General features: G+C 40.5%; 3 protein-coding genes across 3 annotated transcripts; 1 reads left to right on the top strand and 2 right to left on the bottom strand.

Annotated features, from left to right (window-relative positions):
* The first annotated feature begins 5,514 nt into the window (after positions 1-5,514).
* LOC145800609 (uncharacterized) lies at positions 5,515-7,506 on the top strand. Its single transcript, XM_082890316.1, has one exon. It carries the CDS (start codon positions 5,515-5,517, stop codon positions 7,504-7,506), a length of 1,992 nt encoding a protein of 663 aa, XP_082746442.1.
* A 1,588-nt stretch (positions 7,507-9,094) lies between these two features.
* LOC114308634 (uncharacterized) lies at positions 9,095-12,910 on the bottom strand. The gene is made up of 2 exons (XM_028254251.2): positions 12,535-12,910; positions 9,095-11,970 (listed from the first exon to the last, which is right to left on the bottom strand). The coding sequence occupies exon 2, from the start codon at positions 11,957-11,959 to the stop codon at positions 10,988-10,990; it is 972 nt and encodes a 323-aa protein (XP_028110052.2). The 5' UTR covers positions 11,960-11,970; positions 12,535-12,910; the 3' UTR covers positions 9,095-10,987.
* A 6,428-nt stretch (positions 12,911-19,338) lies between these two features.
* LOC145801250 (uncharacterized) lies at positions 19,339-25,463 on the bottom strand. Its single transcript, XM_082891991.1, has 3 exons — positions 22,956-25,463; positions 22,286-22,868; positions 19,339-22,176 (listed from the first exon to the last, which is right to left on the bottom strand). Exons 1-3 carry the CDS (start codon positions 24,933-24,935, stop codon positions 21,152-21,154), a joined length of 3,588 nt encoding a protein of 1,195 aa, XP_082748117.1. The 5' UTR covers positions 24,936-25,463; the 3' UTR covers positions 19,339-21,151.
* Between the last annotated feature and the right edge of the window lie 1,757 nt (positions 25,464-27,220).

Genomic DNA, 27,220 nt, shown 5'->3' with positions numbered 1-27,220 from the left:
TTACATTTGACATGTGAAATTCATCATCTATGTATTTTCTTTACTATTAGTTAGTGATATCACATATAAATGATAATGTGGTATTACTATTATATTGAATTTTTACTCATATTTTGTATAAAAAATTACTTTATCATTATATAATTTATTTTAAAACTTATATCTATGGCATTTTTAATATTGTTCATGATACACAAATTACAAATAACATTATTATTTATTTTTTTTATCTTTCTTGAAGCCAATCATAAGAATTTATATGAAATATTTTTGTAAAAATTTTCGATGTTATAATAAATAAATGACTTCTCTGATTTAATTTTTTTGACGCTGTCACTGACTCTTAGCACTCTATTGCCACTGCCACTCCTAGTCCATCCCTGCTTTAGTCTAGACCTACATAACCTCATTTTGCTGCCCACCATTCTTTCAAAACCTTAACTTTTACGATTCTCTCCACTATGATTCTAATCGCTACAAAATTTTTTATCGCAATGCAAACCTTAGATTCGTTCCAAGGTTGATATCTAAACAAACCTTAGAGGTCTGGGTGTGTATTGAGAAATTAGAAAAGATAAAGATTTGTCCTAAATGGTAATTTAATTGAAGAATAAAAATATAATTTTGAAAAAATTCATCATGTGTGCGTCCTGAAAAGATTTGGCGCGTGGAAACAAAATTACTTTGGCAAAGCTAAGGACGACTTTGACACAAATTGAGTACATTAAAAACTAATCGGCACAATGCACATTTTGGGGACTATTGGTGTTATTAATCCATTTGATTAATTCGGGGATCACATTGATAAAAATTGAATATATTAAAATAAGACAAAAAACATAGTTAGGGGACTAGTGATGTAACTAAAAAAAGTGATGCGATGAAAATATCCTTTGTTCTGTTACGTAAATTTAATGGAAATGAGATGAAACACATATCTTCAAAATTAAAAATATTATTAAACCTTCTTTAGGGGTAACCGCATTGGGGGGGGGGGGGGGGGGGGGGGGGGGGGGGGGGGGGGTTGTTGTATAATCCAAACTATAGTTTCCCAAGAGAACAAATGAAGACTAGTCCCCTCCTCTAATTAAAAATAAGTGGTCTTTGGGAACTTCTCACAACCTATCTAATTACATAATGACCTTTATGCAATTGTAATAAAAAGATGAAAACAAATGAAGAGTCCACAATCAAAACTAAGAAAAATAAAAGGAAGAGACAAGTTGGAGGTTTAGGTACTAGTAGTGGCGGAATTAGAAAATTAAATGATAAGGGATATTTATTAATTACAATTAATTTTGAGTAAAATTGAAAAGCAAGTATTGCGTGTAACTAGTGTACCATGGGCAATGTAAAAAAATCATATATTTAAGCCGTAAAATAAATTATATAATGGTAAGATAAATCAAATTTTTACAAAATTCGAGTAAAAATTTCATATAATAGTGATATCACATTATTATTGACATATAATATCATCAACCAATAGTAAAGCAACATATGAAGGGTCAACTCCACATGTAAATATAATTAATACTCTGGTAATTTTTACATATATATAGTGAGATTAATTATATTTGCATATCAATAATGATAGATATTACTTTTATATTGAAATTTTTTTACAAAATTTTCATACATAAAAATATAATTTGTTGTAGCCACTTCATTTTCAATAAAACAATCACTATTGTTTTAATAAATTTAGAAATGCCCTTGACATTTTATTCTAAATATTATTTTTGTTTAAAATTTTATTTATATACATATGTACTTAAAAAAAAAAAAATCCAAGGGGGCACACAGCGGCGGAGCCAAGAATTTACTATAGGGGGGGCACGTATTAATTATAATCTCAAAATTTTTTCTTCCCCAATCAATAACAATAACATAATAATAATTTTTCAAGCTAATATTAAACATTAAAAATTAACATTCATTGATCAGATGGTTTGAAAAAAATAGTTTGAATATATTGATTTTGGTTTAACAAGTCTTGACATTTACTCGAAGCTTGATTATGACCTCCAACATGAGTCTGAATTTTTTTCTTTTTTTCTTTCAATTTGAGAAACCCTCACCAACAAAAGAATCACCATCAGCTTGATCTCCAATATTGGGTTTGAAAAGATAACAACATAAACAAAATGCTGCATTTTTTGCTACGCTATACTCCAACCAATTAGGAAATTCACTAAACTAAGCCCGATTAAATCGCCGAAATTTTTATCCAAATGATTTTTGTGAAAAATTATGATCACGAGGTTGACAAGGACCTTTTTGTAGATATGCCCTACGAATTTGGTCTCGATCATTAGTATTATAATCCATAATCCGAGGCCGTAGTCCTGAATCTGCAGGAAGATCCACTAAGTTGATTTCTATGTGACTTTGTTTTGCGGAAGAATAATTATAATCTTCTTCTTAATGAAGAGATGATTCCAACTTTGATTTTCTTTTGAAATATTTCTCCATGATTGTTTTAAAAAATAAAAAATAAACACAAAAATTCATAATCAAAATCACAAACCCCCACAAATCAAAATCTCCAATTTTAATACAAATCAAAAAATTTAAATTTAGCACAAATCACAACAAATAAAATTTCTAATATACCAATATTATAACAAATGAAAGTCCCTAATTAAAATAACAAATACTAGAAATTAATATTTTTAATTGTAACACAAATCAAATCCCTAATTTTAGCACAAACAACAACAAACCAAAATCCCTACTTAGCCTCTGTTTGGGAAGAGGTTTTTTGGGCTTTTTTGGCTAAAATAGTCACAAAAGACAAAATAGGCTATTTTACCCACAACAAACAAAACATCACATCCAATCCATAATCATTACACTCTTCTCTCACAAAAAAAGTCAAAAAAGCCAAAAAGTCAAAAAGCCATTCCCAAATCAAACTTTTTAGCCCACGCTAAAATAGCCAAAAAAACAAAAAAGCCAACCCACTTCCCAAAGCAACCATATAAATCACTACCAATTAAGATTCATAATTTTAACATATCAAAATCTCTTATTTTAACATAAATAATAACAAATCAAAACTTAACAAATAACTATAAATTGATACTCATAATTTTTATTTAAAAATAAAAAATCATAAATAAAGTTACCTGTAAACAATGAAGATAAAATATCAAGGTTGTAATGTGATCCCAAATCTGTGTTGTGTGATCCTAATCTAGTGAATCGCAAGTTGATAAATTGCAAAGTGACAAAGGGAAATAAAGAAAAAAAAAAAAAAAAAAACTCTTTTTCCATGAATAAAAAAAAAATTAATTGTATTGAAGGTGTGTTTGGGAATTGGGTGGCGTGTGTCAGGCCAGTTTGGCAAGTGACTTTTTTAGTTAAAAAGTTAAAAAGTTGTTAAAAAAAGTCAAAAAGCCAACAACCTATATAAAAAAGTCAAAGATTTCATTTTTTCTCTACTTTTTGCACATCTTTTCGTAAAAAGTTAAAAAATCATCCCAAACAAACTAATTCTTTTTACATCATATTTTAGCCAAGAAGTCAAAAAATTACTAAAAAAGTCTGTTTCCAAACGAGGTCTAGTAGGTGCCAAAGTGGGTACCAAAAGTGGGCTGCTGTATGTATATAAAGCACTACGTGTAAGAAGAAAAAAAAATATATATATGAAAAGTCAGGGGGGTCACGTGACCCCCCTAGCCCCCATGTCCCTCCGCCCTGGGGGCACATGACCCCCGGTCAACATGTGGCTCTGCCACTGGGCACAAGATAGGAGGTGCGAGGTGCCAATCTTGTCCAACTGTGGTCATTACTCAATATTATTGGTTCATTATAGACAAATTATTAGAGCCATTGATGCACAATACTGAATAGGGAAAACAGTAAACACAAAAGAAAGTTTGAAGTAGTCTTCCTTGATGCACTCTCAATCTTGTCTAAGGGTCTAGCTAGTTTGAATTGAGCTTAACCTTGATCCCATTTTGGGTTGACTAGGTTTAGCAGCTAAGTAGGTGGATCAACTTGCATGCGTAAGTGCTGTTCAAAACAAAACAAAAAAAATACTTGCATGCGCAGGTGGAGCACCATGAAGGCTTTTTGTAGCTTTCAATTTTTTATATTTTTAATTTTATTTTTATATAAAATACACTAATAGTCTTTAAAGTATGCGTTGCATATTATGTTAGCCCTTTAAATTTTAATTTTGGCTTGTTTTGAAAACATGGTTAAAAGCAATTTTTTGGGCTTTTTTGGCTTATTTAGGTCACATGTTCTCTCGATTTTTTTGCATTTTTTTTTTATAAAAAAAAAAAAACCAAAAAGTCAGCTTTTAACCTACTTTCTAATTTGTCAATTTCGTCGCTGAAGTTTTTAATTTGAGTCAGACTAGTCTAATTCCAAACGGCCGTTTAAATCGTTAATGAAATAACTATAAATTTCAACTGTAGTCCCTAAAATATATGTTTTGTATTATTTTGGTCCTTAAAATATTAATTTTGTCAATTTCGTCCATCAATATTGTAAGATTATGTTTTATTTTTTTCATGAATGTTTCAAGATCAAATTGACAAAATTAAAAAATTTAGGGACCAAAATAAACTAAACATATACTTTAAGGACCATGTGTGTATTTTATTACTATTCTGTTAATTACTTAGATGGTCTGTTTGGAATTGAACCAAATTGACTCAAATTAAAAATTTAATAACAAAATTGAAACTTTTAAATGACCAAAATGGCAAAAAAATGCATATTTAAGGACCATCAATGTATTGTAACCTCTTTTTTTTCCTATAAAGCAAGTAGAATTATATAAAATATAAAATAAAATAAAAAAAATTACGAAAGGGACCATATTACTAGGCAAAAGATGAAACAAGTGGCACAACCTAGTCTATTCTAGATTCCTTAAAGTCCTCTAGAATTTTTTCTTTCAGATAAAACACAATGATACAAATTGGATTTTCTTGTTCAGATAGCTTACTATTAACCTTCGGTATCTTTTGGGACCTATGTGAAGTCTTGACACTGCCTAGACTGAGGCCAAGTTTGGGGACTTTAAAAAAAGTCAAAAAGTCAAAAAGTTACTCAAAAAGTTAAAAAGTTAACACTATTCACCAAAAGTCAACAATTACGGCTGCACAACTCCCAATTCAAATTTTTCCCTACAAATTAATTTTTACAATTTTTTATTACACATTTTTCAATAAAAAGTCAAAAAGTTAACCCAAACATCCATATTTTCAACCTCAATTTTTTAGTCCAAAAAGACAAAAAGTGCACTTTTTTAGTCTTCCCAAACTTGGCCTGAGTTTGTTGTGTACGTCTCTTAAATTGATTCTGTTTGGCATGAGATGAGGCTTATTACTAAGAATTATTATTATTTTTTTTCGATTCAAACTAAGAATTATTATTGTTGTTGTGCTGTGTTGGTTGATTCTTGGACAGCTTAGGCTTTTGGAACATGTTGTCTAACCAAAAAATAACTTTTCTCAGTAGGTTGATATTGATAAAGAAGGCAGGGTGAGTATGATGGGTCCGACTCTAGAACGGTTGAGGAGACTATGGGACCTGTGGGATATTCGAGTGCTAGTTCTCATTAGTCTCACTTTACAAATCATTCTTTTTATCTTTGGCAATCGCAGAAAGTACATGTCATTGAAATGGATCAACATCTTTGTTTGGCTGGCCTACTTAGTTGCTGATTCGATAGCAACTTTTGCACTTGGCAATCTCTCTCGTACCAAATGGAATCACGATGCTGAGGACAGTAACAATGTCATGGGGGCAATATGGGCATCCTTGCTTTTGTTGCATCTTGGTGGACCAGATACCATAACAGCTTATTCATTGGAAGATAATCAGTTGTGGTTGAGGCACTTGTTGGTATTGGGCGTTCAAGCTACCGTGGCAGTCTTTGTAATTTTTTTTTCTTGGAGAAAAAATTATTGGGTTTCATATTTGTCACTCCTAGCTTTTGTGGCTGGAATTATTAAGTGTGGAGAGAGAGTGTGGGTTCTCAAGTCAGCAAGTAATGACAAATCGGGCGACATTGTACCGTTTGATAATAATCTAATTGCTGCAAGTCTTGATGGACGTACAACAGTGGAGGACACATATGTAAGTGCTCTAGTTATGGGCCATAAGTTGGTCAAGGTATTTAAGCATTATATGGAGAACTACGACACTGGAAGATTTCTTTTCGAATTGCCTACCAATCAGTCGTCCAATGGGATGCAATCGAGGGACAATTTCATGAGTGATGAAACATATTTTTGGGATGCATTGGAGGTTGAAACGGGACTTATGTACGATTTGTTCTATACAAAGGTATCCATAATCTATACCAAGTGTGGGTGTGTTATGCGCTGCATCAGTTTTTTTTGTACTATGTGTGTGTCGGTAGGATTGTTTTGGGTAATATCCAGGAAAGAGAAGTTACATAACAAGCAGTACTACAATGACTTCATAATTGACGTTACCATCACAGGGGTGCTGCTTGTAGGAGCTCTAGTGTTGGAGATTTATGCAGTGATGGTAATATTATCTTCTGATTGGACAATGCTTTGGCTAATTGAGCACATGAAAGGAGAATGGGTGATCAAGTTGAGACAAAAATTCCCTTGGTTTTACCAAAAGAAGAAATGGTCTAAGAAGGTAGGGCAATTTGACCTGCTTGGTTTTTGCTTAAAAAAAAATGAGTCTGCTAGGTTTTCTTGTAGTAGAAGCCTACTTAGACCTTTGGGATTTGAAGACAAGTTTAATTGGTACATGCATCAGACTTGTGTGGATGTACCTCCTAATCTATATAGGATGATTTTAGACTACTTTCATTACTGGAGTAGTCCGAATGTACCAAGACTAGATGAGATTGCTCAAGCTAGCTTAATATCCACCGTAATGGTCTTACATCCTCAACTCCCAGCTTTTTACGAGCTAATCGTTATTTTTTACTTGGCAACAGAAATGTGTTACCATTTGAACTTGAATGACACTTCCCAACAAGGTGCGAACTCCTTTGGAGGTGGTGACCAAATTAAGGAAACATGCAAAACTTTGTCGCATTACATGATGTATCTTCTCCTCATGTGCCCTTCGGCATTGCCCATCGCTCTATCGGACACTGAGTTGGCAAACTTGATCCATGAGCTAAAAGTGTTTCTTAATGATGAACAGAATGAAAAAGAAGCTTGTGGAAGGTTGAAAGATTATTCCATACAATTCGAAGACCCCAAAAATCTACGCCGCATATTACTTGTTGCACAACATTTTGTCAGAAATTTCTTGGGATGGGAAACACTGAAATCCTTGTGGTTAGGAATGCTGGGCTATGCAGCAATTAAGGGGCAAAAAAATAATCATCTTGAACAACTCAGACAGGGAGGCGATTTTCTCACTTTCTTGTGGTTCTTTATACCGCAATCTAATATGTTGGATACAATTGACACTGCGCGAGTGTGTAGAAAAATAAATAATCAAGTGACTCAGCTTATGACGAGTAACATTGATAGTTATGCAGTTTAGAAATATTATCAATATGGGAATGGTTGCTTCTTTTGGAGGTCCTTTTGCCATCTTACGGACAATATGGGAAATGTTAAGAATGATTGCATCTTCAATAATAAGCTGATAATTGAATGGGAATCAATAGCAGAAGTTGTGAAGACCATAATCGCCTTTTGGGTGAAGCAAGGATGGAAGACAAAAGATTTCACTATCAATGAGTTCATCTTCGAGTTGCGACAGGTCACAGGTAATAGATCTCTATTATGACATTGGAATGATAATTTGTAGGTGTTTGGGAATGCTTAACGTGTTTGGGAATGCTTAACTTCAATTTTAGTGAACTTTAGATTTTAGTGTGATTTTAGATTTCAATTTTAAGTAGAAGTTGTACATGTGTTTGGTGAAACATAAATTATAAGTTTTAGTAATAGTGGCCGATAACAAAACAAAACTTTTAGTAATAGTGTTTTTGTAGAGTGTTTGGTTGAAAAGTGATTTTTTTGTTGTGTAGTTGTGAGTAAAAGTTATTAGATGAGAAAAAAATACACATTTTCTTACTTTTGCAAAAACAAGACTAAGAAAGTTGAAGTTTAAAATAATAATAAAAAAAAAATAAAAAATAAAAACCAACCCCTGTTTGGCACAACTTAGCTTCTTCTCTTATTATTATTTTTTTCCCTGAAAAAAAAAAAAAACTACTTTTGAGTTGCCCCAAACAAGCCCTTTCTATTGTTTGTGCTGTGGCTAGCTAGAAGGATGGTTTTTGCTCGTCTCCTTTTTGTTGATGGAATGAAAAACTAGGTGCCCTGTTTTTGTTGGTCTTTTCTGGTTTGTTTGTTGTTTTGGTTTGTGCTTCCATTTGATTCGCTTTTTATTTGGTTTCAACCTAGTTGAGATGATGAGGCTTGTAAACTATGATTTTGTCCGCACTTTCCCCTTTTCTTTCTATTTTTGTATTTTGCTAGATTGTTCTAACTCAATTGATCAATAATATTTTCCTTTCATTTTGCTGATAAAAAAAGAAAAGAAAAGAAAGATACTATCAATAATAGATACTTCAATTTCCCTAAAATACACATGGAGTGTACCGTAAAAATTTAAAAATATGTGTACTGTTAGTTACCAAGGTGTACATTAAAGATTCGTTGTATGGTCTTATTAGGCTGTGACTTTTTGTTGTGGTCTAATGCCACAAATGTTCATAACTTATGCTGGAAAAAAGTCCTAACAAAAATTCCACAAAATCTAATAACAAAGCCACAATACAAATATTTGTAACTAAAGTAACATATGTTCATAACTAACACTAAAGGATTACATAACATGTATGTACAATACATACAAATTGAAAGGTTTCATCCTATCTAATCTTTTTTAACTATCAATAATATCACTGTTCCAGCCACACGTAGTCACATTCTCTCTTACTCACTCTCACAAACTCTCACTTTCGCTTTCACTCACTCACTCACTCACTCACTCACTCACTCACTCCTACAGATACTGGAAAAAATTCCCAACAAAAATTTCACAAAATCTAATAACAAAGCCACAATACAAATATTTGTAACTAAAGTAACAAATGTTCATGAGTAACACCAAAAAATTACATAACATGTATGCACGATATATACAAATTGAAAGATTTCATCTTATCTAATCTTTTTAAACTATCAATAATATCCCTGCTCTAGCCATACGTAGTCACATTCTCTCTCAGTCACTCTCACAAACTCTCGCTCTCGCTCTTACTCTCACTCACTCTTAGAGATACTGGAAAAAAAAGTCCTAACAAAAATTCCACAAAATCTAATAACAAAGCTACAATACTAATATTTGTAACTAAAGTAACAAATGTTTATAACACCAAAAAATTACATAACATGTATGCACGATATATACAAATTGAAAGGTTCCATCCTATCTAATCTTTTTAAACTACCAACAATATCCATGTTCCAGCCACAGGTAGTCACATTCTCTCCCACTCACACTCACAGACTCACTCTCGCTCTCACTCACTCACTCACTCACTCACTCACTCTTAGAGACGTGAGGAGTGTCAAGGCCTTATTTTTGTTAGAGGAACTGAAATAACCATACCATAGCAATCCCGAAAATATGTGCAGAAACATACCATAAATATAGCCCCCTTAATGTTGCTGGAATAGACCATTTTATTTTCCAGATGACAAATTCCATCCTTGAAACAGTGTTGAACTAGTAGAGAACTTAGATTTCAAGATAATGGTTGGCTTAATAATTCAAGATGAATAACATTAATGTAAAGTACCGTACGTACATTTGTTTCACATGATTAAACTATGGAAGAAAAAATTAAAACTAGAATGAAAAGAAAAGGAAATTGAGAAAATACGAAGATCAGTTAAATATCGATCATCTGAAAGAGCGGAATTGACACCCTTGATCGGTGTAACTAATCATACATTAATGAACTTGTAACGATTGGACAAAAATTAAAAAGATAATTTATGTGATAATTACATAACCACCTATACGGATAATTTCTATGCTACATAATTATCTATATTTCTTGTAGTAAGCTGTGTCACCTGATTATTAATTTGTCTGCCCACTTTTGCGACATCAATCCTATCCAATATATTAGATTGGGGTATAAAGAACCAAAACAAAGTGAGAAACTGGCCTCCTTGTCTAAGCTGTTGAAGATGATAATTTTTGTCCCCTTTAATTGCTGCAGACCCCAGCATGCCCAACCACAAGGATCTCAGCCTTTCCCATCCCAAGAAGTTTCTCACAAATTTTTGTACAACAAATAGTATCGGCATAGATCGTAGGGGTGACGTAATGTTATGGGATAATCTTTGAACAATTCACAAGCTCTGCTTACATCCTCCTTATCCTTAATGAACATTTTGAGATCATGGATCAAGTTTCCTATAACTCGGTGTCCGAAAGATTGATGGGCAACGCCCAAGGGCACATAAGGAGTAGATACATCATGTAATGGGACAAAGTCCTGCATGTTTCCATAATTTGTTTTTCATGTCTAGAGGAGTTATCACCTCGTTGGTCGGTAATATTCAACTCCAAATGGTAGCAAATTTCTATTTCCAAGTGAACAATCACGATTAGCTCGTAAAAAACTGGAAGATGAGGATCTAAGACCTTCATGGTGGATATTAAGGTAGCTTGAGCAACCTCATCTAGTTTCACTACACTTGGCCTACTCCAATAATAAGCGTAGTTTAAAATCGTGTCATATAGATTAGGAGGTACAACCACGAGTCTTATGCATGTACCTATCAAATTTTTCTTTAAGTCTACACGACAACATAGTAGGCTTATTTTGTTTAAAGCAAAAACCCAATAGGTCAAATTGCCTTACCTTCTTAGACCATTTCTTTTGTTTGTAAAACCAGGGGAATTCTTGTCTCAGTTGGATCACCCATTCTCCTTTCTTGTGTTCAATTAGCCAAAGTATTGTCCAATCAAAGGCTAAAATTACAATGATTGTCTAAATCTCCAATGCTGGAGCTCCAAATAGCAACACTACTGTGATGGCGACATCAATCATGGAGTAGTTGTAGTGCTCACGATGCCAGTTCTCTTTCCTACATATAGCCCCAAACGATCCTACCAACACAGACATAGTACAAACAAAGCTGATGGAGCGTATAACACACCCTCGCTTGGTATACATTATGGATGCTTTTGCATAGAATAAATCATACATAAGTCCCATTTCGACCTCCAATGCATCCCAAAAATATGTATCATTACTCATGAGTTTTTCCCTCCATTGCACCCTCGTTGACAGCTGATTAGAAGGAAATTTAAAAACAAATCTACCAATATCATAGTTCTCTATATAACGCTTAAATTGTTCGACCAACTTCTGCGCCATGACTAGAGTTCTTACATACTTGTGTTCCTGACCATCAAGACTTATGTCGGCTTGCTTTTTAAATGGTACAATGTCTCCCAAGTTGTTATCACTTGCTGACTTGAGAACCCACCACGCTCTCTCCACATAAAAAATAATTCCAGCCACGAATGCTAGGAGTGACAAATATGAAAACCAAGAATATTTTCTCCAAGACATAAGAATTACATAAATTGCCACAGTAGCTTGAACACCTAGTACCATCAAGTGCCTCAACCACAACTGACTGTTTTCTAAAGAATAAGCTGTTATGGTATTTGGGCAACCAAGATGTAGCAAAAGCAGAGGTGCCCATATTGCTGGAAATATATTGTTATTGTTATCACCTAGGGCATTAGATAGCTTGCTAAGGGCAACAATTGCTACCCAATCAGCGAGTAAGTTGGCCAGCCAAACGACAACATTGATCCACAGTGACGACATGTACTTCTTGCGGTTGCTAATGACGGAAAGAATGATTTGAAAAGCAAGACTGAGGAGAACTAGCACTCGAACATCCCACATGTCCCATAGTATCCTTAACAATGTTGGAATTGGATCCATCACACACCTATCTTTTTTTATCAATATCAACATATGAATAAAAGTTAATCAGTTCAAGCTATATATTTTGAGGTTAATTAGCTATACAAATTGTTCAAAAAGTTTCAGATGTTCAAGTGCAATAACAAACCAATTATCAAATGAAATCAAAACAAAACAAAAAGTACTATTATATTGTTGTCGGTAAAAGAGCCAAAGTAAGCAATTTGATCACATCCACGATCTTTTGACAACCACCAGATCATATTATAAGCCAAAGTATGTGAAATTCAGTAATGCTTTTTCTTATGCAAATACTAGATTAATTTTTCCAAACATTTATGCAAATACTTAGATTAGTAACCGTAAAACTTGAAAGTAGCTGGAAACTAAAGGAACACCAAAATTAATAGAATAACTCCTCAATTTTCATCTACGGAACACCAAACTTGGGTTGTTTCTATTTAAGAATTACGATCTTGTGTAATTGCAATGATTTTTACTTAATATATGTTGCTAAAAATTCTGTTTATTCATGTCAAAAAAAAAAAGAAAAAAAAAGAAAAGTGTAACAAGCAGATTAAAAGAACTCACACCTTTGGCTCATGAAGAAGCCAAGAACAAGAACAAAAGAGCCAAGCACAAATAAGTGTTGTTTCGTGGCACATCTTCTATGGATTAATTGAATGGCTCTCATGAATTGGGATAATAAAAATCCTCAATAATTTATCTTCATCGATAAAACATTATCCACATAGATCTTTCATTTTTTAACAGCTAAATTACATTCGCAACGCCAATTGTAGGTTGCAAAATATTTGGGCGTGTGTAGAAAGAAAAAATGACAAGACCAACTTGAGCAAGGAGAGAGAAACCAAAATAAGAGAAAAAAACAAAGGGACCAAGAGAAAGAACCGTGAGAGCTAATTTGCTTCTCTTGATAATTGCGTAATTTTTCTTTCATCAAATTTAACAGTGCTCAAAAATCATCTCAAGAGCATCTCGAATCGTTTCACATTTTCTTTCTGTAAGAGGGGCTAATTTGAGCCCACTAAATTATTTAAGCCCAATAGCCCAAGATTAGTGGGCCCGAATTTATCGCAAGTCCAAGAATCGGTGGGCCCAGATTTATCGCCATCAAACGGATTGAATCGCTCTAAGCCTCGAAAGGGTTCGGATCCACGAACCTAGAGACTTACTCGGGCCCGGACTCGAAAGGGTATTAAACAAGCCTAGAGATCCGAGGCACTCGGACTCGAAAGGATTCGGATCCACGAATCTAGAGATCCGAAGTACTTGGCTTCGAACGGATTCAGATGCAATCTAGAAGTCGCTCCGTTAATGAGTCCCAGAACACTTGCGGGCTCGGAGCTTTCCGGGGTCTACGTACCAGAACCATGGGCGTAATGGAGTCCGAACAAAGGACCCGATCCCGAGGACGGTGAGTGGAGATAAATTCACTCTTCGGTTAAACTAGCCTATACCCGGGTCGAGGTGGCACGACCCCGGGGGGTCCATGAGACTCGGCAATATTTTGCGGCAGGACGTCCTCTGGGACTACCCCTGACCCTTTGGGATGATTGGGGATCATTGGTTAGGTGTGGCTAAGAAGAAGGGTTCGCCGAGGGAGTGATCTCCTCTTCGGGGTTTTCTCATCCTCGGAGAAGTCACCTCCTCGGAGAAGTCACCTCCTCGGAGAGGTCACCTCCTCGGACAAGGTGGTTAGAGAGAATATCCCCCATGTGCCTTGTACATGGGCTCCATCCTACATCATGAGGTGCCTATAAATAGCACCCACCCATAGCTTTACAAGGGATGGATTTTGGAGATTTTTAACTCTTGGGAAAGAACTAATTTCCCTTCTCCATTATCAACCTTGAGAGTGAAAGTGGGAGATCCCTGGGAGAGCCTTGCCATTATTCTATTCTCTAGCCATTTTGCCTTCTTCTTCACCCAATCTCTTATCTCCATCATCTCCTTTGTTGTTGTGTTCCTAAGTTGAGATTATTGAAGAATCTAAGCCTCTCACTATATTCTAGAGAATTCGAAGTTGTTCTTCAAGGATCTTCGAAGATCTTCGAATTTTCTAACTCTTTTCTTGAACCCTCTCCTACATTTTGGCGACTCCGCTGGGGAGGCGGATTGGTTAATGGTCTCAACGAGATCTGGAATCCACACAACTCCAACAAGGATGGCGGGAGAAGATGAAGTTCACCAACAAGGATCCTCTAATGGTGGTGATGACAGGACCACGGCTCCAGATCAACCACTTTTGCTTGAAGCCATTCAAGGACTTCAAAATGCTCAACAAGAGATTCTTACCACTCTTCAGAATCTCACTCACACCATGATGGTGATGAGTTCTAACTTTGCACCGGCGCCAAACGGAAATCAAACTGTTGGTGGAGTTATTCCCGCCGGAACGCAAAATCAAATCCAAGGAGAAGTAGGCCCCAATCAGCCTGTGGCTCATGGCAACACGGCCACAGTAACACATGCTCAAACCACAGTAGGCGGCAGCAGTTTGCCCACACCCGGTCTCCATGGCGTGCCAAGCCAAGATCCAATGGTGACTAGGGGAGTTTCTGGTGTAATGAACGGCACTCCAACGACTGCTGGTGTCCAGGAAAACATAAGGAGCATGATGGCGCAAAAGGGAGCTATGCCCGTACCTAATCTTGTTACGCCACCAGTGAATGTTACCCAAGCACCAAGCGGGCCTCCTTTGGTGCCAACAACAAATCTGCAAGCACAACCCGGTATAGCGGCGCCGTGCGGTGGACTCTATGGGCCTCAATTCAATATCCCATCACCGACTGGCTTGTCTATAGGCGCTGATGGCCAGTATCGTCAAATGTCCTCACCAATGATGAATTCGCAGCACCAGAATGGCCAAGACGCCCCTAGCTCAGTCTTCGGGTACATAAGCCAAGTCCCGGGAATACCACCATCAAACTCTCTCCCTCAACAGTTTCTCACTCTCGCCGATGTGCAGGCCATGTTCGATCTCGAACGGGGCAAGAGGACCTTACCCTCTTTGCCTGATCCAGACGTCAAGCCGCCTTACCCCATTGAGATGCTGAGCTATCCATACCCTGAGGGGTATACAGTGCCGAAGTTCATCAAGTTCGACGGCAAACAAGGAAATGCCCGAGAACATGTTGTGCGGTTCATCGAGACTCTAGGTATTCATGGTTCAAACCACGTCCTCCGACTGAGAGAATTCTCTAAGTCCCTCACCGACCGAGCATATAGTTGGTATGTTAATTTGGCCCCAAACTCTGTCCGAAGTTGGGAGGAAATGGTTAACAAATTCCACTCCAAGTTCTTTCAAGTGGCGGAGAAGGTGACCACACTTACATTGTGTAAAGAGAAGCAACAAGAAAGTGAAGAGATCCTTGACTACGTCAAAAGGTTTCAGGACAAGGCCGTGGATTGTCATGAAGCAGTTGAGGAGAGTTATCTGGTTCAAATTTGTCTAGAAGGGGCATTGAGCAGGTACAAAATGTTTCTAGTTAACCACAAGCTACCCACCTTCTCGGCATTAATAGAAGCAGCTCGGAACATTAGCATCCCTCAGGCTCAGGAGTCCGGATTTAAAGCCAGTTACAAGACTAGTTTCAAGTCATCTCGTGGACCTATCGTTGCTGCTGCCTCTGCCCCGGATACCCGAAATTCACAAGGAGGAGGTCATAGGGGCCAGAAAAGAAAGCAATATAATGGTGAAAAGGGGAATGTTTCTTATCCATGTGGAATCGAAGAAGTGAAAGCTCTAGTTAAGGAATGGGTGGCTGACGGAGAGCTAAAATTGCCTTATGTTGAAGAAATGCCATCAAAAAAGGACCGTGAGAGCCCTGAATTTTGTGTCTACCATCGTACATTGAAACATCCGACAGAGAAGTGTTGGACTCTCAGGAAAATCTTCAGAGATAAAGTCGAGGCAGACGAATTGAGGTTCAAAAAGCGAGGGACTCAAGACATCCGAGAACAACCATATCCTCAACACCGAGACAAGGGCAAGAATGTTTCTATGATAGCTTATGAAGGCCCAATGATCGAGGCTATCGCTAATCTCGATGACGATGACTGTTATCTGGACGACATCCTCGAGCCAGAGGGTGAACAAGTTTACTATGGAAGTGCTCTCGATCCAGAGGGCAGAACATTTATGACTCATGGCGAAGATCCCTTTGATCCAGAAGGAGGAGAAGAATGCTATGGAAGAGGAGGACACCATGTTTATGTGGCATCTTATTTTGAGGAGACCGAGGAGATGGTTAACTACGAGCCTCCAAGAGTGGAAAAAGATCCGGATCACTATGCCAAAACCCTGCAAGACTGTGTAAAGTTCAAGCAGTTCTTTGACCAGCTTGGACTTTCCAGGGAGGCAAGAACGGAAATCACCAAGTCTATCATTAATATAGCCGAGGCACACCATGAGGAATGCATGTCGACTGAAGGGTCTATCCCGAGGAAGGCAAAAGAGCAATCTAGTGCCATTACTTTCTCCGAGGCTGATCGGAAGTATCCTTTTTCTCACAATCGCCCGCTTTATGTGACTGTTTTTATTAACGGGGTTGAGTTCAAAAGGGCCTTTCTAGATAGTGGAGCCTCTATCAACATTATGACTCGCGCTACTCTAGAAAAAGCCGGAATCTCTGAAGAACGCATTGTGAAGCAGCCGATAGTCATCACTGGCTTCGGTGGAGAAAGGAGAGTTACTATCGGATGCGTAACTGTTGATTTAGCCGTTGGAGAGATTCGCTCGGCCACCAAGTTCCATATTATCGATTCTGAGGCAAATTATCACATCATTCTAGGGAGGACCTGGATGCATAGATATGGGGCTGTACCATCGAGTTATCATCAGTGTGTTAAGGCTAAATGGGGAAAGAAGACGGTGACAATTCAGGCTACAGAAAGGCCTTTCGAGATCCATGAAGCTCATTATTCTGATGCCATCTACTTCACCGAACTGGCTGTCGAAGAAGTTCCCACCACCTCTAAGCCTCGAGGGGTCAAAATTCCTCGTTGGGAGGATATCAAAGATGACAAGGAGCCGATGACAGAATCAAGTAAGCGGGCGATGTCTAGACCAGAAAGTCCGCCTATTCCTCGGAAGGTGATGAAAGTTCGAGAAGGAGGCAAGATGGTGTATTATTTATGAAGGCGCGGGGAGTCGGTTTCTTCAGTCACCGACTCCGAGTCAAAAGAAGAGCCTCCTGACAATGATATAGTAATAAAGCCTGAAGTGGCTCCAGAATGTATGCAAGATGGGCCGAAGCCTCAGCCTGAACAACTTATCGAAATAGATCTGAGTGATGGACAAGATGCACCGAGGCCGGTATTCGTAAGTTCGAGCCTTAGCCCAGAGAAGCGGGAACAGTTGTTAAAGTTGATAAGCCGATACTCAGATGTGTTTGCTTGGTCATATAAGGAAATGCCCGGACTAGATCCTGACCTAGTCTCCCACTATCTTGATGTGTTCCCAAACTCCAAGCCAATTAAGCAAGCTGCTCGAAAATATCATCCAGATCTCGAAGAGAAGATTAAGAAGGAGATTGAAAAACTTCAACAGGCTGGTTTCATCCGGCCAATACAGTACCCCACGTGGTTAGCAAACATCGTGCCAGTAAAGAAGAAGAATGGCCAAATCAGAGTATGTGTAGACTTTCGAGATTTGAACAAATCTTGCCCGAAGGATGAATTCCCTCTTCCTCACATCGACACCCTCGTGGATACTACCTCGGGACACCAGATGTTCTCATTCATGGATGGATTCAGTGGATACAATCAGATTAAGATGGCTGAAGAGGATGCAGAAAAGACCGCTTTTAGAACACCTCTCGGAAACTTCTTCTATACAGTCATGCCTTTCGGACTCAAAAATGCCGGTGCAACTTACCAAAGGGCTATGACTGCAATCTTTCATGACATGATCCATCATGAGGTGGAAGATTATGTTGATGATCTAGTGGTGAAATCCAAGAAAGAAGAAGACCATCTCCGAGACCTTGAGAAGGTATTCAAGAGGTGCCAGAAATTCAAAATGAGAATGAATCCTCTCAAATGTGCTTTCGGGGTGACGGCCGGGAAGTTCCTCGGGTTTCTTGTACATAGGCATGGTATCGAGGCAGATGAAGACAAGGTCAAATCTATCAGAGCAATGCCTCCCCCGCATTCTCAGAAGGAGTTAAAGAAGTTCCTCGGGAAGGTGTCTTATATTCGGAGGTTTATCCCAGCACTGGCAGAGATCTCTGCGCCTTTCGGCTCTTTGTTAAAAGGAGATGCCAAGTTCGAGTGGAACCAAGAGCACCAAAAGGCCTTTGAGAGAATCAAGGCGGCCTTGACCTCGCCTCAGACCATGATAGCCCCGCAGCCCGGGGTGCCTCTAATGTTGTACCTAACTTCAACCCCCAAGTCCATAGGGGCATTATTGGTCCAAGATGTAGATGGAGTAGAACGCCCGGTGTATTACATCAGTCGGAAGATTCGAGGAGCAGAAGTCCGATATACTCCAGTAGAGAGACATTGTTTAGCTTTGGTATTCACTGCCCAAAAGCTCAGACATTACTTCCTAGCACATCAGATTCAGATTGTTACTAGAAGTGATCCAATCCGATACCTCCTCAGCAAGCCTGCTCTAACCGGGAAGGTGGCAAGATGGTTGTTAGCATTGGGTGAATTCGAGATCACATGTGTAGCCCCCAAGGCGATCAAAAGCCAAGCCTTAGCTGATCTCCTTGCCCAATTTCCAAGTGGTGACTATGAACCAGTGAATGAAGAATTAAGAGGAGAGGTGCACGCAGCTATGGCTTCCGAGGAAAGCTTCTGGACATTGAGCTTTGACGGAGCAGCAGCCGGAGGGAAGGGAGGAACCGGGATAGTCCTTACAAGCAAAAGTGGGGAAAAGTTATATTTGTCTTATAAACTGGATTTCCATTGTTCGAATAACGAAGCCGAGTATGAGGCTCTTATTTTAGGCTTGATAGCAGCTGAGAAGCACAGTATCAAGAAGATTCGGATCCGGGGGGACTCAAAGCTGATAGTGAAGCAAGTTTCAGGACAGTTCGTCTTAAAGGAGCCTGCCTTGGCCACATATCGAACAACAGTCCAAAGGCTTCTTGACAAATTTCAGAAGGTCGAAATAGAGCATGTGCCTCGCTCCGACAACAAGTTTTCAGATGCCCTCGCAACATTAGGGGCAAGAGTTGACATTCCAGAGGAAGAGGCAACAATTGTTATCAAGAAGAGAACAGAACCTTCAATAATACCCGAAGACAAAGGCCTTCCGGAGGACTGGAGAGGAGAAGTCCTCGAGCAACTCAGAAGCAAAGTTGGAAAACTGACTATGGCCAAGCTCGCCCAATTCACAATTATTCAAGGTGAACTTTACTTCCGAGGAGGTACCGGATTCCTAGCCCGGTGTATTGGCCAACAAGAAGCAAGCTTCCGGCTACAACAGATCCATGAAAAGTCTTGCGGGGATGGGGATATCAGTCTGTATAGAAGAATCCAAAGACAAGGTTATTATTGGCCCGAGATGGAAAAGGACTCAAATCAATTACAGAGGGAATGCCCCAAGTGTCAGTCATACATCCGGGAGGATGAGAGTTGCTTTGAAATTGATACCCCTGACTGGAGGCAAGTCTACATTGACTATCTCAAAGAGGGAACACTACCTGAGAGCCCGAGGGACATTGCACACCTCAAGAGGAGAGCGAGGCGGTACTTTCTTGACCAGGACAAGCTGTATAGAAGAAGTATTGAGGGCACTCCCCTGAGATGTCTCTCCAAGGAGGAGTCAGATCTAGTCCTCGGAAGAGCCCACGAGATTGAACATCAAGGAGGGGCTCGGCTGTTCGAGCAACTTATACACCTTGGGTATTACTGGCCGACCATGGAGTCAGATGCATCCCATCACGTGAAGAGGTGCCAGACTTGTCAGAAACACGGAAATTTGATCCATGCTCCAGCTGTAGACCTGCATAGTATCCGAACGCCATGGCCGTTCCATACCTGGGCTTTTGATCTGATAGGGCCCATCTCCACATCTTCTAAGGGGTACAAGTGGATTCTCGCAGCCACAGAATTGAGTACAAAGTGGGTCGAAGCAATTCCTCTGAAGAACGCTACGGGGCCTGCAGTTGCGAACTTCATCAAGGAGAATATCATTTGCCGATTTGGAGTACCAAACACCATCCTCTCGGATAACGGCACTCCCTTCATAAACAAAGATGTGAAGAGCCTCCTAGAGACTTACCAAGTGAAGCATCACAAATCCACACCCTACTATCCAAAAGGGAACGGGCAGGCGGAAGCCACAAACAAGACACTGATAAGGATTCTGAGCAAGATGATGGATGAGTTTGGGGGGACTTGGTCCGAACAGTTGATAGTAGCCCTATGGGCGTATCGCACTGCGAAGAGAAAGCCAACTCAAGCAACTCCTTACTCCCTTGTGTATGGGTCCGAGGCAGTGTTACCTATAGAGTTGGAAACGCCATCTGCTCGAATGGCTCTCGCCTCGGGAATGGTATTGGAGCCTCGAACCACCAGATTGGAAGCATTAGAGGAAAAGCATGACAGAGCTGCAAAAGTCATGGAAAGGTATCATGAGTCCATCGCCCGAGCCTATAACCAGACTGTGGTACCAAGGAAGTTTGAAGAAGGTGATCTAGTATGGAAGATTGTAGACCCAATCATGCGAGGACAGCCTTTACCCAAGTTTTCTCCAAAATGGGAAGGGCCCTACAAGGTGGTTCAGGCAAGCTCAAGCGGGTACTACAAACTTGTAAGGGTTGAAGACGGCTTCCGAACTGGCCCGCTCAATGCAAAGTTTATCAAGCATTACTACCCATAGTTGGACTCATCTATGTTGAAATTCATTTTCACTTTCTTACTTTGTCTAAAGGTTGTATTTCCCTTGCGTTATGAAGAAGCTGGTTTTCTCTATGGTGTATGTTTTATCCCATCACTTACAGTGAATCTATTATGCTTTTGTCAAGAAAGTGGAAGAACTAATGAGAATATTTCAGCTTTTATAAACATGTGCATATGATTGTTCTATCATTCGAAATAAATATTTTATCAAGTAGAATGAGAAAACAATGCGAAAATATCCAAACAACAAAAATTTTGTCATTTCATTGCATTGTCCTAGATAAAACATTTTTATCGAAAGGGGCAAGAAAGTAATGATAAAAAAAAAACTCAATCTTTCCTAAAGACACCTTCGAAGAAGCTGCCCGTCACATCTACATCTGGAGGACAAACAGTAGAGTGTGCCTCTAAAGTCTCCAAGGCCCGAGCATAACCCGACTCAAGTTCACGAAGAGTTACCTTTGTCTCATCTATAGAGGTGCGATAAGAGGCAAGCACAGACATAAGTTCCAGCCGATGACTGGCGTTCGAAGCTATATCCAGGCGCTTCCGAAGCCATGATAAGTCCACTTGGTGACGCTCCATGTCAGAGATCCCCTGATACGCCGTCTCGACTACTTTTCCATTAAGGTCACACAACCGTTGCGTGTCCAAGCTATATAAGATAGTGGCAAAAGACTCGAGAAGAGCAGTCTGAATGAGTGGACACTGGCAAGCAAATGAAGCAAAGGTCTCCGGGTAACTTGAATGCACAAGCTGTAGAACTGAAGCAAACTCAGGAGCTACCCAATAATGGAGAAATGATACTTTGCCAGAAGCTGAAGGAGGAATTGGGGCCGGAAAGCTGCTAGTCTCAGGAATCTCCCCAATGTCTATCGGGTTAGATGAACCACCCGGAGGGGTAACTCCCGGCAGAGGTCCCGAGCCTGAGAATGCCGAACGATAAGGGGAAAGACCAAAAGCATCACTATCAATGTGGAAATCACTGAGATTCAAATCCAAAATATTTGAAGGCACTGGCGATGAAGAACCTCTAGCAGTCGTCTCAAAGGCAGGTGTTCCCCCTTGAGAAGGAGAACCGTGAGGAGTTACAAAGAGAGTCGGAGTAGAGTCCGGGGCAGGTGAAGACGGGACCCCGGTAGCAGCTAACACTGGAGCAGAGTCCGAGGCAGGTGAAGGCAGGACCCCGGTAGCAGCTAACACTGGAGCAGAGTCCGATGCAGGTGAAGGCAGGACCCCGGTAGCAGCTAACACTGGAGCAGAGTCCGAGGCAGGTGAAGGCAGGACCCCGGTAGCAGCTAACACTGGAGCAGAGTCTGAGGTAGGTGAAGGCAAGACCCCGTTAGCAGCTAACACTGAAGAAAAGATAAGAAGGCCTTATTAGAGGTAGGGAACAGGAAAGTCATTTAAGTAAAGATTTCTCACAGATATAAGTAAATGACAAACTTCAGAAAGAAAGATTACCAGAGGGAGAATCAATATGCAAAGCAGGGGCAACTGAAGGACTCCTAGCATCAACAAAGTCACTTGGTCGTGTAGAGACCACCTGATCGATCTCAATGTCTGATGAAGCCTGAACAATAGTAGTCATCCCTGAAGAAGGAAGGAGGGCCGGAGGATGAGAATCACCATAAGTGCCAGAGCGAGTCTCAGAGATCTCTAGCACATCCACCTCCACACCATTCCCAGAGGCGCACCTCATCTCTACATCGCCTCTAGAAGCATGGCCCGCGACATCAATTTCTGTGGCATCAGTCCCTCCAGCAATCTCAACATCAGAACGGTGAGCCCCAACAAACTCGTCACCAAGGTAGTGCTCCTCCTCAGCTACGGTAGGGCGATGACGACGCGTGCGTGGAATAAGGTCACAAAAATGATCGGAGGACTCAGCCTCATCATCATCGTCATCTATAACTGCTATACGAGGGGTGCACATCTTCACAAGTCTTGCAGACAAAGGGAGGGTGTCGTCCAAGTCTGAGTCCGGCCTGGGGGAGGCAGCATGGCCAGGAGCCACGGTACCGAGAACGTCAACAACCGCAGGATCCTACATAACATGGGCAAATAAAAGTTTTCATTTTAGAAGGTATAGTCGCAAGAAGGAAAGTAGCTTCAAATCAAGAATTTCGGGTACCTCACGAAGCCTTTTGGAAAGGCGAGGAGCGGAAGGACTGGCATCAGAAGTCCTCTTGTGAGCCATCTTCTTAAGGCGGGTCGTCCGAGGACCAGAGGCCTTATTCAAAGGGACTGGCTCTGGAGAAGTAATTGCCAAGCTAGAAGCAGATGCCCGAGCAGAAGGGTCAGTTGGAGCAGATGAAGTGAAGAAACCCTCGTACATGTGGTCAGATTTTCGGCTCTCGGGTAGCCGAAGAGAAGAATCCTTCTTATAAATCGGCGGAGGCAAACATACGGTCGGTCTGCTCTGGACAAATGCAATAAACGCATCGATATTCTTCTGCCAATACCGCCTGAAAGAGGGGGTGAAACCCCCTACTCGGCTCAAGCCTGGCATCGTCAAAGAGCCGGATATGGGAAGCACGGTGTGTATAAGCCGGCGACTGAAGCGCCCGTAGCTCTCTGAAAATGATAATAAATGAGGTGCTGGCCCCGGGGCACATTGATCAAACCCGAATTGACATGCTACACGGTCAGGCCTATAAACGGCACTATCAACGCCTTCCTCATGCCACACCGGTAATGAACTCGGACGGATCATAATCAGCATATCAACAAAGGGTGCAGGGATGTTCTTCGGCAAAGGAAAGGACACCGAGCGGGAGGAACCATGATAGATAAGCGGTGTGGCCACACCCACAGGTGGGCATACATACGGCTGTGCCACAAAGCGTCGGGGATCATCCACCAGAGTATTCAAGGATAAGGTGGAAATGGTACGTGACCACCGTGTAATCAACGGCTGGCAAGACTTCGCTTTCTCAAATGTCCGAGACCCATCAGTATTGAGCACGGGGATGCCATCTTTATCCACTATCTCCCGAAGAACTTCCGCCTCAAATACAGTCGGAGCAGGGGCAAATTTTGGGAACCTCTCGAAGAAGAAACATAGCAGGAACTGGCTGTGAATAAAGGAGACAGGCTCATATCGACCCACGGAGCGAACCATATCTCGATGTAGTAGATCCAGCCGATAGTAGAGATTCCCAAGAAATAGGGGAGCCAAAGGGATCCGATCTCCTCTAAAGAGCCGGACTGCCAAGGGGAAGACGAAAGGATTGAGGGAATCCGGAGGTGTGCTCGGAAGAATGAAGAATGAAAGGAAGCAAGCCAGAAATCCCAAGAAATAGAGCCTGGAGCCATACATCGGACCGGCTTCATACTCCCGAGAGTCAGGGTCAGCATCTCTGGCCAAGGGCTGAAGATCCTTGAAGAAGTGACGGATCCATGCAGTATAGGAGGCACGGTCCGTCCTTACTCGACTAGTCCTCCTCGCTGAACCATCAAAAACAGAACTCCACCGACCACAAGTTTGAAGATTTAGCTTCAGAGATTGGATCAAAGAATCATCTTCGGGGGGTGTCTGCTCAGGGTCGAAGGCATCAGGGCCGGTCACTTCCAGACGCAGCAACATGAACACATCCTCAAGGGTGGGCCCCATCTCGTGCTGGCCAAGTATAAAGGTGTGTGTCTCGGTGCTCCACCGAAGAGCCATGGCTTCCAGGCTAGCATTGTTGCGACGGATGGATAGAGATCTAGATATTTTCACCGGGATCAATAGCCGAGCCTCCTGAAGCCGTTGACAGAGGCTCTTGTCCGAGAGGACATCATCGACCCACTCTTGCCAACCGAAAGGAGGGTTTGAGAAGGCCTTGAATTGAGGATAACAGTATGGAAAGTCCCCCCGCTCAATCCGAAAGCGTAGCACCGAGGAAGGAGAAATGAGGGCCTCCTGGCCAGAGTTAGTGTCCTCAGTGAGACATAATGGAGCCCCCTTCGGAGATAGAAGAGAAGTGGTAGAGGTAGCCGCCCGCCAGAAGGGGTCCTTCCGACCAAAATAAGGAGATTTCCTCCACTCAGATACCGGAGGTACATCCCTCTCTTTCATGAGAGCCGGTTCCGATGACCCCGGGACAACGGGTTTCTTTCGAGAAGACATATGGCTGAAATAACCTGTATAAATATTAAAGAGTTGACCGTATTAAAATTCAGAATATTGTTACATGCAACATGATGGGTTTATCAACAAATTCAACTTCGGACGTCATCAACAATTCATTTTCTTGGATATTCTTCAAGCTCAACAAATTTTAATACCAATGGGTGCATCATCAACATATAGATTTTCGTCTTCTATCATCAATAAGAGGTGCAATGTCATAGGTCGCTTCATGATGAAGTTCAATTGGGTCAATTTCTTAAAGTCACTATGTTCTATATTAAAGGTCCAATTTATACGGGGTTCAAAATTTGGACAGAGTGAAGTTCAATAGTAAATTTCAGGCCCGAGATCCGAAGTATATTACATTGCTTATCAGTAGCAAGATTCAATGGATCATTATGCAAATTACAAGAATGTCCTTTCCAAAGTCCATATTCATAAGTCCAGGGTTTTCCCTCTCCATGTCAAAAATGGAGCTCAAATACTAGTCAACAAGTTATATTCGGCCTTTCCTCGGTGATAAAGTTCAACAAATTATGTTCAAGCCAAGCACCTCAATAAGGTTTCAAGTGCTAGTGCATGTTTCCATATGGCCAAAATCACGGTGTTTGAGCTAAAAAAAAAATATATCATTGGGATTGCCACAAAAATTGAGTCCATATTCAGATTCAGTTTTTATTTATTTATTTTATTTTTATTTTCATCAGATTGCTTGAGCCCTCTACATTGCCACAAAAATATATTTATATATATTTAAATATATTTATATTCGGAAGAGGGGGTCGAATGTCATACTTACAAATTTGGGCAGTTAGAGAGGTGAAGTCCGAAGCCGATACTGGAAATTTAAGCTGAAATCAGAGAGGCTTTACAGACTGTAATCAACAAGACTGGGCTAGGCTTGGGCAAGACCACACACGTTGCGTTGAGAGGGCGAACGTGCGTGGTCAACATCGGATAAGCTGAAGCCGGAAGCAGCGATGTGGAGCTAGGTTGGGCAAGACCACACACGTTGCGTTGAGAGGGCGAACGTGCGTGGTCGACGTCGGATAAACTGAAGCCGGAAGCAGCGATTGATTGTGCACAAACCAAGGCTAATGTGGTTAATCCGAGCTCTAAACAAAAAAATATATATATATGATAATCAGTATGTATATATATATATTTGCCCAAAGTTTGTCAAGCAGCAAAGTAAAAAAAAAAAAAAAAAAATGAACCACCAGCAGATTCAATCTAAAGCAAGCACCAGCAGATTCGAAGCTAAAATATATATATATATATATATATAATCAATATATATACTTGTCTACAGATTTTCAAGTAGCAAAATAAAAAAAAATGAAATTAGTTGAGAGGAAGACCAAGGCCCACCAAAAATGAAGCTCCAGAATATGAATTTCAGGATTTCATTTCATATGCAAGTCAAGATTCAATGGAAGCTTCAGTTATCTCAAATTCAAAATTGATATAAAACAATGCCCACAAATCTCAAAGGCCCAAATCAAAAGAAATTCAGATTTCATCAAAGCAAGAGGATCGAGAGTGGGTTTCGATAAAATACTTACAGATCTGAAGGCCACACCCATGAGAGAGAGTGGCCAAGAACAATACAAACCGAGATCGTGATGAAGTGGCGCCGGAGTGAGCAAACATTGAAGTTGGCGAGCTGAACGGGCGATGGCTAGGATCGCGGTGTTGGCGTATTCGGAGCAAATATAATCAGTGAACAACAGCGCAGCAAAGAACAGTAGCGCAGGTTGAGGCGGCTGCTGCGGCACCTAAGGCTGTAACAAGTAACACACAAACAGTGGTGGTCTTCGGCAGAGCAAGACTGAGCTCTGTTCGGAGTTCTGAAGTGGCGTTGCTGGGCCGAAATGAAGCACCGACAGTGAGCAGCGGCTTGGGTCACAGGTGCGAGCCGAACCGTAGCGCAGTGAGGTCACAGGTGCGAGCCGAACCGTAGCGCAGCAGCGGCTGGAGCAGGACAGCAACGCAGTGTACTGACTGCCGTGAGTGAGTGTGCGCTGCCGAGTTGTTGTGTTGGCGACAAGCTGAACGGTGGCCACACACGTCGCGTTGAGTAGGGCGACGTGCGTAATCGGAGCTGGACAGCAGAGGCTGGGAAGTGGTGAAATCGCAGCAGAGAAAGTGTGCCGAAATGGGCTCTGGTATTGTAGAAACAAGTTTTTCTTAAAGAAGAAGAAAAGCTGGGTTAAAGAAAGAAAGAGAGTAGGTGTGGCGGCTGTGTAAAAGATTTTGGTGAGGCTTAGGGTTTTGGCACT

This window comes from Camellia sinensis, chromosome 10 (genome assembly GCF_055761805.1).
Source record: "Camellia sinensis isolate YWXY chromosome 10, ASM5576180v1, whole genome shotgun sequence".
Taxonomy (NCBI): Eukaryota; Viridiplantae; Streptophyta; class Magnoliopsida; order Ericales; family Theaceae; genus Camellia; species Camellia sinensis.
Note: the sequence above shows the minus strand (reverse complement) of the source record. Positions and strands in the feature narration are given on the sequence as shown.